Source organism: Mustela nigripes, chromosome 3 (assembly GCF_022355385.1).
Source record: "Mustela nigripes isolate SB6536 chromosome 3, MUSNIG.SB6536, whole genome shotgun sequence".
Lineage (NCBI taxonomy): Eukaryota > Metazoa > Chordata > Mammalia > Carnivora > Mustelidae > Mustela > Mustela nigripes.
In genome coordinates, this window is record NC_081559.1 from 45,936,472 (window position 1) to 45,950,695 (window position 14,224).

General features: G+C 61.1%; 1 protein-coding gene across 1 annotated transcript in view; it reads left to right on the forward strand.

Moving 5' to 3' along the window:
- CROCC2 (ciliary rootlet coiled-coil, rootletin family member 2) overlaps positions 1 to 14,224 on the forward strand; it is a 59,985-nt gene that overhangs the window by 8,331 nt on the left and 37,430 nt on the right. Inside the window, exons 2-10 of the mRNA XM_059393892.1 lie at positions 1,318 to 1,468; positions 2,489 to 2,637; positions 4,617 to 4,723; positions 6,082 to 6,247; positions 10,266 to 10,369; positions 10,864 to 11,091; positions 12,258 to 12,354; positions 12,675 to 12,881; positions 13,186 to 13,397. Of these exons, the coding sequence (XP_059249875.1) occupies positions 1,318 to 1,468; positions 2,489 to 2,637; positions 4,617 to 4,723; positions 6,082 to 6,247; positions 10,266 to 10,369; positions 10,864 to 11,091; positions 12,258 to 12,354; positions 12,675 to 12,881; positions 13,186 to 13,397 (1,421 nt within the window). The remainder of the gene's footprint in view (positions 1 to 1,317; positions 1,469 to 2,488; positions 2,638 to 4,616; positions 4,724 to 6,081; positions 6,248 to 10,265; positions 10,370 to 10,863; positions 11,092 to 12,257; positions 12,355 to 12,674; positions 12,882 to 13,185; positions 13,398 to 14,224) is intronic.

Sequence of the window (14,224 nt, forward strand, 5' to 3'; positions counted from 1 at the left end):
CAGTCTGGTTCAAGTGGAACATACCTTGTGTCCGGGGAGAATTGGAGGCATGTGGGCAGAAATACCAGGGCAGTGGAGTGGGCAGAACAAGGGTAGGCCCAGGAAGCCCTCCACCCCAACCAGCCAGGGGCTGAGGGACAGAGCCAGGTGAAGGGGTCTGAACCTGGAGAAGGTCTTCAGAGAGAGCTAGGAGGAAATCAGAGGAGGGAGGGGACCAGCAGTAGGAGGTCACTCCTTGGGACCCCGGGCTGGGAGGGAGATCTGGAGAGTCACAGGGTGGGCGAGCAGGCTCTGAGGAACCACAAGGAGAGGGATCCTGAAAGCTAGAGGAGGGGTGAGTTTGAGCACATCTGGGACTGGGTAGGGGGTGACAGGAGGAGCCCGGTTTACAGCCCTGGAGAGTCACTGGGAGCAGACATCTGTCTCCAGGATCCCCTGAGAAGACTTACATGTCCAGAGAGGGTGCAGGCCCCTGGATGTCCTTCCCAGGGCCAGTGCTGCAGTTAGACCCGGCAAGAAGGGCCTGTCCGGCCTGGGGTTTGGAAGGCGACGCCTGTGGCCCTCCCCCAGCTCTGCTCACCTAATGAGGCAGAGAATCCCCAGGGCCAAAGCAATGCACCAGCAGAGCCCAGGGTCCCTCAGCCCCAGCCTCTGGGTATCCAGGATCCTAGGATTTCCTGCCTGCTTCCAGGCCTCCTGACACCTCTCCCACAGCAGGTCAGCTACTCTGGACAGGCCAGGAAGGAAGGCTGTCATCACTCTCCTCCCATAGCCCCTCCCTTGGTTCCTGTCCTGCTCTCTCCCAGGGCCTCCTCGTGCCCTTCCTGGTGGGCAGGGAGGTGGATGGGTGGGTCTAGGTTCTTTCAAGTTGCCAGTCCCTCTCAGAAACCCCCACAGCCAAAGTGGTGAGACTGTGTGCCACAGGGGGGTGCCAGATCGGGTCCCATAACCGAAGCAAGGGCAACTGCCTCCCAGTTTCTCAGGAGGGGCCCAGTATGAACACTCAGCCCGGCCCCCAAGGGAAGGAGCAGGACCAGAGGGCAGGGCACTCGTGAGCAGCTAGGCTATGTGTCTCCTCCTGGCCCCCAGGGCTCAGGACACATCCCTGGCAGGCAGGGTGCTGTCCCACCCTGCAAGTAGAGAAACCAAGGCATGTACTCTGGGAGATAGCCTCAGGCAGTCCTTTCCAGGGCACTGCTGCTGGGGGCCGGGGAGCCCTGCGGTTGCCCCACTAACCCCAGTGAGCTTGTGGGAAGGTGTTTGGCAGCTGTCCAGGAGGCTGCCAGCCTCCAGTGTGTCTGCATGACTATTTTTCAGAGGCTGGAGGACACTGTCTTGAGTCCCATGGCCACCAGAGAAGCCCGGACACTGACCGTTCGTGGGGCAGGCTGGAGGGCTTTGCCCACACCTCTGCCCGCCCGAATCCGTGAGATCGTGGCTGGCAGCCTGGGGGACGAACCACATCAAGGTGATGGACGGTGGTAGGGGTGACAACGGAGGTGAGGGTGGGCACCAGGGGAGCCACAGGGCCATCAGCTTCCTCACCTACCCCATAGTGTCCCCCTCGGCTGGCCCCTCCAGGCCTGTCATCTTGTGGTGTGATGGGGCACAGAACCACACCCTCCCACAGGGGTCACCACAGGGGTCCTATGTCAAGACCCACAGCGTGTTTACCACGAAGCCACAAGGACTCTCCAGCGCTGCATTTCTATTTGTGACACATTTGTGACCAGCCATCTGGATTTCATCGTATTTGTTTCATTAGATGAGTGAAAATCCTGAAGGTCAAAACCCAGGAAGCACAGACACTGAGCTAGTCCCCCCAGCCCGCCCAGCCCTCTGCTCACCCAGCCCTCCCCCCATTCCCTGCTGCAAGAAGAGGCTTTGCAGCTGAGGGACTGGCCCCCAGATGGGTCCCCGCAGCAGGCCACCCAACTGATCAGGCCACTTGGCCCTTACTAGTGCAAGTGACTCTCTCATTTGTGTGTCCTGAGACCCCTTTCTGTAGTCAGGGTCTATCCAGCCTCCTGACAGAACCAGTCACTCACAAAAGGTGTGTGCCAAGGAAGAAGAAAGCCCACTGTGTGCTTAGAAAAGCAGCTCACTATTCAGATGTGATTTGGTTACCCCAAATCAGTAGTTCTCACTGCGTCACAGGGGAAGGGGGTCCCCAGAGTCCAGGCCACTCCCACACCCTCCACTCTAATTGGTTTGGGACTGTGTTGGGGTTAGAGATGTGGATGAGAGGTAGGGCAGCCGTCGGTGTCCAGTCCTCCAGCAGGAGAGGGAGGGAGGCCTGGAGCATGAAGCCCACATACTCCAACCAGGGTCCCCAGGTCAGACCTGGGACCCTCCTGGACAAGCAGGGAAGACCAGCCGTGGGAGCCCAGTGAGGGGCCCAGAGGCCCACTGGACAGGGTGTGGTGGCTGAGGAGATAGGGGGACCCTGATTCGGCCACCCAGGCTGACACTGGTGCTACCCGTCCAGGGACACAGGAGCCGCTGGCCATCGCGGCCCGTGTGCAAGAGGAGAACGAGCTCCTGCAGGAGGAGCTGTCCAGGCTGGAGAACCTGCTGACCCAGGCAGGCTCTGAGCAGGACGAGCTGGCCGGCAGGTACCATGCGCTCAGTGAGCGGGTAAGCGTGTATCTCGGGTATGTGGGCACAAGCAGAAGGCGGCAGGCAGCCTGGCCTGCGGCAGGGCGGTCACCTCCTGAGACTGGTGGTCAGAGGGCCGGGACCATTGTTGAGTCTTGGGACACAGTGACAGGGGATCTCAGCCACAGCACATCTAAACCAAACCCCAAGCCACAGACCGGAAAACAGGCTGGAGAGGGGAGGGTGAGAATAGGCAGGTGTCCAGGCCCCTCTTCCTCCTAGTGCTCCTCTCCCCTGGTCTCGGAAGTGTGGACTTGTGTCCTGGCTGCCTGGGGGCTTTGTGGGGGCAACCTGGTCATCCTGAGCCTTTGGCCCCAGTACCTCACTCTTGGGGTCTGCTAGGAATGGGCCCCATCCCTCAGACAGAGCCTGTAGAGAATTGGCTTTGCTCCCCTGACCTTTTCCTGACAATCAAGGTCACCACAGACCTCAGAGGACAGCTGTGACCAGGGGGTCCTCAGTCCTTGGTCCCCAGGGCACCTACAGTGCCTTCCACCGCAGCAAGAGGCCATGTGGTTATAAAGTGTGGGGTTGGGGGAGCTCCTGTTGTTCAGGTGCGAACCCATACTAGAAAGCTGAGGAAACCTGCCAGGCCTGAGCCTCTTTCCAGGGTCTGCCCCTCCAAGCCCCATGGCTCCTGAGTGGGACTGGGCTAGGATGCCCGGTCCCCGTGTGGGGTGCTCAGGGCCTCCTATGCGTCTGGCCCACCCTACCCTTGCTGTCTTCAGAGTCCTCCTTGTACTACGTGGCAGGATAGATGACCCCACTTTCCTCAGAGCAGCCAGACTTGCCAAGGGCCGTGCTGCCTGCGTTGGAGCCGAGACTGAACCAGGGCTGGCCCTTCCGAGCATGACCAGTGACCCGTGCCAGCTACCCAAGGGCATCGACAGCCCCCACACTAAACACCCATTCTCCCCGCTGCCTCACCCCTACTGCACCCCTCAGGCAGGACCACGAGGGTCGGTGTCCTCATCCCTGTCAGGGCCAGGAGGACATCAGCAAGCTCCAGCCCTCCGGGGCTGTCTGTGGCCTGGGCCCAGTTGTGGGGGTGGGGGACCTTCCTAGCACAGGGTGGGGAGATGTTGGGAACCGGGGGTAGGAAGAGAAGCCAGAAATCCTGCGGACAGATTAGTAAGCCTCATGAGTCAGAGCTGAACTCCCAGACCCCGCAGCTCAGCGCACATGGCCGGATCCCATGGGCGTCCAGCCTCCCCCTTGTGCAGGCGCCTGAAGGGGCCAGGCCTCCCCAGCGTCACCCCCGAGCAGATGGACAGGGTGGGGCAGGGGTCAGGGTGGCCAGTGTGCCTGCTCTGTGGGCACCCCCAGCCCCTGCCCAGGCCTCCAGCCTGCCTATTGGACCTGAGTTCCCCTCCCCAAACACCCCAAGTGTGCTCTGGGTTGGCACAGCTGGGGGCAACCCCTGGCACCTCCTATTCCCCTTGGATCTCCAGGCTCCCCATCTGCTCAGGCCCCAGCAGGGAGCCAGGAAGGACACAGGCTCTGAGGCAGGCCTGGTCCAGCTCAGACGACCCTCCTCTCCACCAGGCCTGCGGGGGGACGAAGCCCACTTGTGGTGGTGGCCATGCTCCTGCTCACCTGCGAGAGGAGACAATGGGAACGCCGATTCCAGCACCGGGGTGGGGGAGGGGTGCAGATGCAGGGGTGGGACCCCTATCTTCAGCTCTCTCAACGGAGAGTGACCCCAGTTCAGCTATCCTGCCCCTTACGAAACAGGCCCTGGAGACCCCTCCTCAGCCAGCCACAAGCACTGGGCATAGGGTCAGAGGCGAATGCCTGTCCCTCGGCCCCCTTATGGGGAGGGGCCTGAGCCTCAGCAGGCCCCTGCTGGCAGCCGGAGGGACACCCCTTCTCCCACCTTGGGGAGGGCTTTATCCACAGCCACCCTGCCTGGGGGCTGGGGAGCCACTGGCCAGGTGGGGGCTTCTGTTCCTCTCCAGCTACAGGCCCGCCTGGAGAGCATGGAAGTTCGGCTGCGGAGGTCGGAGCTGGAGCACAGCGTGGACCTGGAGGAGGCCTTGGGCCGTCTGGAGGCTGCTGAGCAGAGGTGAGTCGGGATGTGTGAGGCAGTCAAGGCTATTGGGAGCTAGGCCATCACCCCTAGAGGTGGCAGACCCCACTATGCCTTGGGGCCTTTGGCCAGTCTCTTCCTAAAGTGACTCCAAGTCAAATTTGCCTGGACATGTTGGCTGCAGGCCTCAGAGGCAGTGGAAGGAGTGGGCAGAGCAGGGTGGGGAGGGGTCCCACAGGCTGTGGCCTCAGGTGTGGGGTGCAGGTCCCACAGGTCTGAGGGTCTCACAGAACCTGTGCTCCTGAGCATGCCTCCTCCAGGCCCCTGATGACGCCAAGGCTAGTGCCCTGGCCCGCTCTGCAGGCAGGCCCCTGAGCTAACTGTGGCCCCTGTTAGCGCAGCCAGTCTCAGGGTGCCCATGGGGGCTGCCCTCAAGACCCCTCTTCTTCACGTTCTGGTCCTACCTCCCAGGTCCCCTCGGCTGCATGGTCAGGGACCCCTCTGCTCACCAGCGGCCAGAGCGTGCCGTGCCCTACCCTCCCGGTGGTAACGCCAGCTCTCCAGAAGCAGCCCTGACCCCCAAGCTCCAGGACCCCGTTCCCAGAAGGGAAGGGCAGATCTCCACACTGCAGGGAAGACAGACAGGAGGGGTTACACCCCTGAGCCCAGCGGCAAATCCAGACCTGGGGGAGGTTAGAACATTTATGGAATACTTCCCGTTACTTGCTTCATCCTCAGGGACTCTGGAAATGGAAGGAAAGTGCTGAGAAGCATTTTGAAAACCAGTTTTCAAAAACAGCGGGGGAGGTGGGAGGGGTCACAGCCCAGGAGGAGAGGACACCCAGGTTGCAAAGAGGAGCTCAGAAGGTCCCTTTTGTGGCCTTGCAGCCTGCCCGGAAGTGCTGGATCTCAGAGAGACACTCCAACCTACGCAGCCGGCTTCAGTGGAAAAAGAACCCGATTGGTCACAGGGGGGCTGCCCCCATCCCAGGGCGTGTAGACTCCCTCTCTCCACTGCCCTGTGCCCTCCTCCCAGGCCTGGTGCCCTCAGCTCCCAGTGCCACGCCTCTCGTGTGTCTCAGGACTCACGGCCCCTGCGACGGAGCCAGCCACACTCATGGAGCACAGCCAGGAGTGCTCAGCACGGGAGGAGAGAGAGAGTAGGCATCTCAGAGATGGAGGAGGGTGCCGGGGGCACTCAGATACTGGCACCCTTTGGGGAGCCGTAGGGGACCCGTGGCAGGTGGTCTGTGCCTCTTAGGTGTGGCCTGGGGACCTTCACACCCGAGCTGGGTCAGCCGGGCCCAGGAAGCGTAGAGCTGGGCTCTCAGAGAGCCTTTCAAAGGAGAAGCCACTTGCCCACTGTCACGCTGCTGTGGTTTTGGCCCATCCAGGAGCACGGGGCTCTCCCAGGTGAACGCCCTTCTGCGGGAACAGCTGGAGCAGGTGAAGAAGGCCAACGACAGGCTGGCCGAGGAGCTGGCCAGGACGGCGGACGGCATGCTCCATCTTCGGGGCGAGCTGGAGCTGAGGGAGGCCCAGCGCTGGACTGGGAGACAGGTGCTCTCCCACTGTGCCCATGGGCAGGGGACAAGGGCTCCAGTGTTTGTGGCTGGTGGCAGGGAGGATGCAGAGGGGGCCGGGAGAGGGTGAATCGGTTCTCGCTGTGGTTACTCCTGGAAGGCAAGGCCACTGACCTCCTGCTACCCCATGTTCCCCACCCAGCTTGGCCACAGCAATCTACAGAGTGGGGGCACCGGAGGAGGGAGGCCCTCACTTGAGAATAGGCGGGACCTCAAGATCAGACTCGCAAAGTAGAATGAGGGCACAGGGTCCTGGCTCTTGCACAGCCCTCCCCATTCTTGAGAGAGAGGCCTGACTCTCTCTCTCAAGGCCTGACTCCTGCTTGGACTGCAGGGTCGGGGACACTCAGAGGAGTCAGGAGCCATGCCATTGCTCCTAGCCCACGGCCAGTGCCAGTAGGGCCCTCCCAGGGCTTGCCTGATCATAGTCTTCTGAGCCCTAAGCCCTGCAGGGGTTCAGGACACAATGCCCCAGGCCACAGCCTCAGGGTTGTTCTCTAACAGCAAGACCCCTGGTGTGAGCTGGAGGAGATGCTTGGGAAAGATGAAACCCCACTCTCCTCCCTGGTCCAGGTCTTCCCATGGCTAGGCTGTGGCCCCTGAGTGAAAAGAGGCATTCACACCTCTGCTCTGGTCTGTCCTTGGACACAGTCCTCTGAAAGGGGCCCAGCCTGGGGCAAGGTGGGCCTCCACAGCTGTGGTCATCCCTAAGGGAGGGTCAGGTATCCCCATGGCCTTCCTACTGTCCTCTCCAGACGCCACTGGCAGGATTCCTCTCAGACACCACCTGGAAAATGCTTCCAGGTGAAAGCCAAAGCCAAGGGAGTCCGGTGTTCCTGGGCCCCAGGCTGACCCCACACAGATGTCCCTCAGAAGAGCCCACCTCATGGGGCCATCCTACACTGTCCAACCAGCGTCAGGCAGAAAGGACAGCTGTCTGGGCCCCCGCAGGCCCGGGCCACAGCTGCCACACAGGAGGGCTTATCCCCTGTGCCCAGCCGTCTGTGGCTGTTGTTCCATGGAAGGCTAGGTAGACCTCCTGCTGCGTGGACGGGGAAGAGCAACAGAGGGAGAGTGTGCCTTTACACGGGTCACTGAGAGGGCCTTGTCAGTCACCACAGGGTTGTGGCTGACAGCAGGGCTCCTGCATGTGGCAGGAGGCCTGTGAGAGGCAGCCCCACGTCCTTGCTTCCACCTCTTCCTGCGGCTGGACTTGGGCCCATCGAGCGGAGATGAACGTCCTAGAAGACAGATCTCTAGTTCAGCTTGGACTGGCAGGTCGAGGGTCTCCATCTCCCCCCTCGATGTCTCGCTGGTCATCAGGTGTTCTCTCTCGGTATTTTAAAGACCCTTTCTTTGTCCTCTGGCAGGAGGTTGGCCCCCAGGGCCTTTGATGGTATCTGTCCTCCCACCTGGCAGCTTTAAGATCCTGGCTTTGACTTTGTGGTCCTGCGGTTTTACTAGGGTGTGTCTCTGCAGACTTCTTTCTGTTTATTCTGCTTCGGACTCATCTGCTGTGTCTTTGTTACTTTCGGAAAGCAGCCCTCGCATCTCTGAGTGTTGCCTGTGCGCATCCTCGCTCCTCCCGACTCCAAGCAGACCCACTGCTCTCAGGACCCCCGACTCCTTCAGCCTTCTGAACCTGGCATGTCTTCTTTGTGTTTGTAGTCGAGACAATGTCTTCAAATACATCTACCTGGTCAGCATGTCTGTCTCTGGTGTCCAAGTGCTGTCAATCCCTGTCTGCTTTGTTTAAATTCCAAATATCCTGGTTTTCATCTTTGATTCTTTCCCAAATATCTTACTCTTAACTCACATGTTCAAGCCTCTTGTTTACTTGCTGAGGCATCCTGAAAATAGGTATGTTCTCCATTGTGTTTGATGTTCCAACATCTCAAGTTCCTTAAGGTCTGATTCTATTGTTTCTTCTGGCTCTTGACCATAGTGCTCTGTTTCCTTGTGTCTTTAGAGATTTTTTTTTGTTTGTTTTTAAATTTTAAACCAAGAGCTGTTTATTTTTCTTAGAACTTTGTGAAAGTTCTTTGGAACCTGGAAAGGAGGTGGCATCTTTCAGAAGGGATTTTTGTTTGCTTCTGACAGGTGCGTAGGGGATCTGACAGTCTTTGGGGCCCAGTGAAGTAAATTTTCAGCCTGAGTCCTTTTTAAACCCCAGGTTGTATGAATTCAGACTGAAAACTGCATATAGGCTGACTTGGGACCCCATATCCACAGGGAAGATACTTTTACTCCGCATCTTACCATCAGGCTGCTGTCACAGAACCACAGACTGGAACTTATGTCTTGCTAACATTAATTCTCACAGTTCTAGAGACAGGAAGTCCGAGGTCAAGGTGTGAGGCCATTCAGCGTGCAGACAGGGGACAGCTCCTTCTCACTATGAACACACACAAACCCACGCACAGTGGAGGGGGCAAGAGAGCTCCCCAGGGCCCCTTTCACAAGGGCACTAACTCCATCATGAGGGTGGAAGCTGAAGGCCCCACCCCAACCCCGTCCCACTGGGGATTAGGTTTCAACATTCAGATTTTAGGGCATGCAGACATTCCATCCACGGTACCTCCTTACGGCACCCTGCAGGCAGGGCTGTGCGTGTGCTCGTGTGTGTATGTGGGCGCATGGGTTCTGGTCAGTCCTCGCTGGCACCCCAACTTGGAAAGCAGCTTTGAGATCTCACTCCTGAGTGTGGGCAGACTCCCCCTTTGGAGGGGCCCCAGGCTTCTCTCGCCACCCCTGGAGCCGCTGTGGTCAAGGAAACGTGTTTGAGTTACTGAGCTTGGCAGGAGGTTGCCTGTGCTGCTCTCGCGCTCCTGACCTCGCTGGTTCCTGGCGTGACTGTTCCTCCCCACATCGGCCAGCCCGGCCTTGCATTCCGGAAGCTGTGAAGTCTGGAATCTGACATAGTTAATTGAAGTTCCTGGGCAGCCAGGCCAGGCATCTGCTCCTCCAGGGGGCAGGTCTAATCCCTGCTCTTTGATGATCACGATGGGGGGCCGGTGGAGCAGGGCAAGCACACAGAGGACTTGGGGGCACTCAGCCAAGTGTTCCTGGGCTCAGTGGGGGGGGGGGGCCTGGGATGTGGGATCAGGACAGGCGATGGCAAAGCCTTCATGAAGGAGAGAGGGTGTGTGTGTCCTGAGAGCTGGAGGAAGTGAAGGCGCTTTGTTGGAAAGCAGCATTCCAGGGGCGCCTATAATAAGCAGGGAGGGCAGAGGGAGCGCGGGGGCAGTGCTGGGCACGTGCTGAGCCCGCTGGGAGCGCAGGAGGTCAGCACTCAGGGCACAGCTGAGTTTGGGGCCAGGGAAGGTGGTGTGGAGACTCAGGACCCCTGGGCTTCAGCTCCGTTCCCTGGAAGGCAGACACCACTGGACGTACATGGCTCCATCCCGTTACGGCCCCCAGCTCTGTCCCCTCTCCCACTCCTACAGTCCTGCAGTGGCTTCCTGCTTCCCCATTACTACCCCAATTCACTTAGCCCTGTCTCAGCGGGCAGCTTCTCCAACTTCCCCTCTGTGAGCTCCAGGTGGTAGAGGCTTCTGGGTCCCAGGCTCCTTCGAGGACCAAGCCCCACAGCTGGACATGTTATGGCTCCCCCAGAGCTGCTCTCTTGGTGCTGGGGGAGGAAGGGAAGCTCCCCTCCCTGCACTGGGGGAAGGAGGTGACCCAATTGCGGAGGGCTGCAGGGAGACCAGGCTGGGTAAGTCCTGGTCCCGGGCAGGACCCAGCTATGGTCACCTGCCCAGGCCCAGGTCCTCAGGGTGGGGGAGTGAGCACCACACCCTGGGAAGCAAGGGATTTGCATTATTTGAGAAGGTAAGCCCATGGGAAAGGGAGATGCAGGACTACGGCAGCGCTGGGTCTGCTCCCTGCCGTGGCTGCCAACCCAGCTTGGCATCTGGAAGAGGGGCTTGTGGGGAGGGGTTGCAGGGCTCCTCACGCCAACCACTCCTGAAGCAGACCCAGCCTCTTGTTTTCAGAGCACACGCACACGCTCAGGGGGGCCCCAGGAACTCCTCCCCCTGTGGAGACAGGTCACCGCGCTCCGCATACAGCTGGCTGAACTGCGTGCGACCACAGAGAGGTACGGGCACTGGGCCCACCAGGGTGGGGGACATGGGGCATCAGGTTGACCTTGTGGGTGCAGAGGAATGGACAAGAGAGGTGGGCGATAGGGGAAAGCACAGACAGAGTGAGGTAGGCAGAGGTGCAAGGGGAGAGAAGGCAAGGGAGCAGGCCAGCTGGGAGATGCTGCAGAGAGGGTATCCCTAGGCAGAGTGTTAGGGCCCCTCAGATCCCTTTGCTCTGGGATCCTTGAAGTGCATATCAGCAGGAGACAGGCTCAGCAGGTCAGAGAGGCCATCCCATCTGGCCTGGCCTGGCCTAGCCGCCCCGCTCCCCTTCCCTGGCTGGGATGTGGCCACAATCCAGGCCTCGTGCTGGGGGCTTCTGAGGATGTCAGGGGAGAGGTCTGCTGTGGGCAGAAAGAAGGGCCCACATGACCGGCTCCTGCCCATCTGGGTGGCTCATGACCTTGGGTCCTGAGGCTCAGCTGGGGGTGCCGCCCTTGCCTCGCAGGGGTCTCACGGACATGCGAGCAGAGGCAGCTAGGACGGCCTGGCGCCTGCAAACGGCCTGCCTGAACCTTGACTCCCACCTGCGGCTGTCTGCTGGCAGCGGGCCAGGCAGCCTGGAGCCAGGGGCCCAGCAGGCTGCACGGCTGGAGCGGCAGCTACGGGACAAGGTGCGGGAGATGCTCCAGCTGCAGGGCCACTGGGACGCAGAGAAGGTGGCGCTCCAGGCGAGGTGGGTGCTGGGAGCAGCAGGCTTGGAGGTGGGACACCTACCCTTCCCCACCTTGAGCAGCAGCAAGTCCAAGGCTCACGCACATGGCCCGTGCTGCTTCCCCTCCTGACCCGCACCCAGTACTCCCACATCAGGGCACCTCACACGCTGCTGGCACCAGAGGGATGGTCCCCAAGGTGAGCTCCTGCATCCCGAACCATGCCCCAGAGGCCGAGCTGGAACACCCGAGCTTTGAGGGTTTCAGGGAATGTGGCAGGGGCACATCTGGACTGTGTCCTCCTGGCTGGCTCCCAGAAGGGACTTCTCCGGCAGAGAACACATCCCTGCAGAGGTGGGTACCCGCTTGGAGGTAGAGCATTTAAGAAGCTGAGGGAGACAGTGGGGCCCAGGTATACTCCTGGTGCAGAAGAGACCAGGGCCTCTCCTGGGGGTCTGAGAGCAAGCCCACGAGGTTTTGGACACAGAGCTACATCAGCAGCTCAGAAATTTCAGGAGAGCAGCTCCAGCAGACAGTGGGGAGGCAATGCCCCAGGGGAGGCCTAACCTGCTGAATCCAAGCTCAGTTCCTCAGAACCGAGGACCGCCTGGCCACAGACCCTGCAGGCCTGCCCTCAGGGAGCCAGCTGAGTCCAAGAACCCCAGACCAGCCCCAAAGGAGCATGGTAGCCCAGTGCAGCCTGCAGCGGCTGTACCCCAGGACCTGCACCAAAGATGCAGGGCCACAGGAAGGGGGACTCCTCTGGGGGACCACCTCTGAGAAGGAGGTGGCTCCTGGGAAGGAAGGGATAGTGACATAACTTGTTAGACTTTCGGTGGCTGAGGTGCTCCCGGCAGAGGAAGCAGCTGTACCAACGGTCATAAGGACGGGGCATGGCCTCAGGGGGCCACTGGCTATGATGCTGGAGAGCCAGTCATGGTCTCGGTGGGGGCCTGGAATGCTGAACTCTGATTCTGCAGAGACTGCAGGGGCCACTGATGGTTCTGGAGCAGATGAGAAGTTCCTGCCCAGACAAGGGACCAAGGCCAACTCGCCCAAAGCCGGGGTGTAGGCTGCACCACAGGGGAGTCTGGACACAGCCTACACGTCTGGGGGCGCCCCCGTGTCCACATGCTGGGCTTTGTTCTCTGCTCCGACAACCCTTTCCCCAGCCCCACCTTTTCTCCAGACTCTCCGAGCAGACCCTGCTGGTGGAGAAGCTCACAGAGGAAAACTCAAAGAAGGAGACCACCATCTCTTCCCTCAGGACACAGGTTCAGAAGCTGGTGCGCAGGGCTGGGAAAGCGGCTCTCTGCGGGGGGCCAGCCCAGGGTGGGGGTGCGGGCCCAACCCTGCTGAGGCAGCTGCTCTGGCCATGGCAGGCCCGGAGCCCTGGAGCCCAGCTGGATGCCTTGGAGGAGGAAGTTCAGTCCCTGCAGCACGTTCTGAAGAGCATCACAGAGGTGCAGGCCCTCGGTCCTTCCCACGGGAGAGCAGCTGAGGCGCTGGGGTCCTGAGGACTGACCACTCACGGGATCTGGAGGGTCCCCACGTGGCCATAGCCCTGAGCTCCCTACCTCCGTCCTCTCCTCTCCGCACCCTGAAGGTGGCCCAGGCGGATGCCGGGGGCCCAGAGCTGGCACGGAGCGGCGGGACGGGCACCGAGGAGGCACGGGGCCAGCAGGGGTGGCCCGCACGCTCTGCGTCCCCCTACCGGGGCATGTCCCCACTGCGGGCCCACCCCCTGGACACCCCGGAGCCTGCACTGCAGGCTGTGCAGAGAGCCATTGAGAGGCGGCAGCGACTAGAACAGGTGGGCACCCACGGCCCACAGGGGCAAAGCTGTGCCCGGATCCCCACCAGGGCCAAAGTGCCATTACAGGCCTGCTGTGGCTCCCCCAGAGCTGGATCCCTGGGGGCCACAGGGAGGGCAGCCTGGGTGCCAGCACAGGGAGCTGGGGGCCTTTAAGAAGGAAGTGGCTCCGGGGAAGGGTCTGGACACAGCCGGTGCATCTTCGAGGCCAGGGAGGTTTGGCTCTGGTTCTGAGGGCATCCTTCTGGGGAGAGTCTGGTCAAGGGTCAGCGAGGGGCTCACGCCGCACCCCCGTCCCGGGCAGGAGCTGCACCTGCAGCTGGAGTTGTCACAGGCGGTGGCCACCAGGCTCCAGGAGCAGCTGTCCGAGAGCCAGCAGGAGCTGCAGGCCTCCAGGAGGCTCCTCCAGGAGCGGGCGCAGGAGCAGGGGCGGGAGCGCGAGGACCTCCTGCGCCAGCTAAAGATGCAGAGCCGGGAGGCACAGCACTGCCGGGCAACCAGCGAGCTCCTACGAAGGTGATGGGAGGGCTGAGTGGGGCAGGGCAGGCAATGCCAGCCCAGGGGTGCTGCCAGCAGGAGGGAAAGAGGGGGCCCCACCTCCAGGACCAAAACTGCTCCTGGCGAGGCCCCCCTCCCTTGTCCCCTCAGCCCCAGGGCCACCCACCTGCTCTGAGTCTCCTTGCCCTCAGCTGGGCCCACCTAGGTAGGCTGCCTCTGCCCAGGACACACCTTCCCAGAGCCCGGACTCAGCGTATGCCCTGCCCCCCTCAGACTGCCTCTGTGCTCCACTTCCACACTCTCTCCCGCTTCACGCCTCCCGCCTCCTGTCTGACTCCCAGGACTCCTCCCAAGCAAGGGTCTGTCCATTCTTCAGAAATGGTTCATAAATCCCCCTGAACTCCCTTCCCTCCACATGCATTGGGGTCGCTTGAGAACCCTCCTGGATCTAGCGACCTATGGTACAGTTCGCCAAGAGGCTTTCTGGAGGTTTCTGTGGGCATCTTACTGCCCTGGGATTGGTGGGATTTGGGAAGTACAGGACAAGACTCTCCTGGGACACCTAGTCCTGAGTGAGGGGCTAGGTGGGACTTCTCAAAGCCACAGGCTGCCTGAGCTGGGATGTGGGAGACCAGCAGGCTTGGGCTGGAGGAACAGGGCGCTTGCCCGGAAAGACAAGGGCAGAGGAGCTCAGCCTGACATGGGGTGTGGCACGGAGTGGTAGAGGAGGAGGGTACCTGGAGGGCCGAAGCTTTCCTCTGACGAGGGGAGGCCTTCCCGGGGGCAGACAGGAGCCAAGGTGGGGGAACACAGAGCCTTGCAATGAGCAGGGTGAGGCTGAGGGA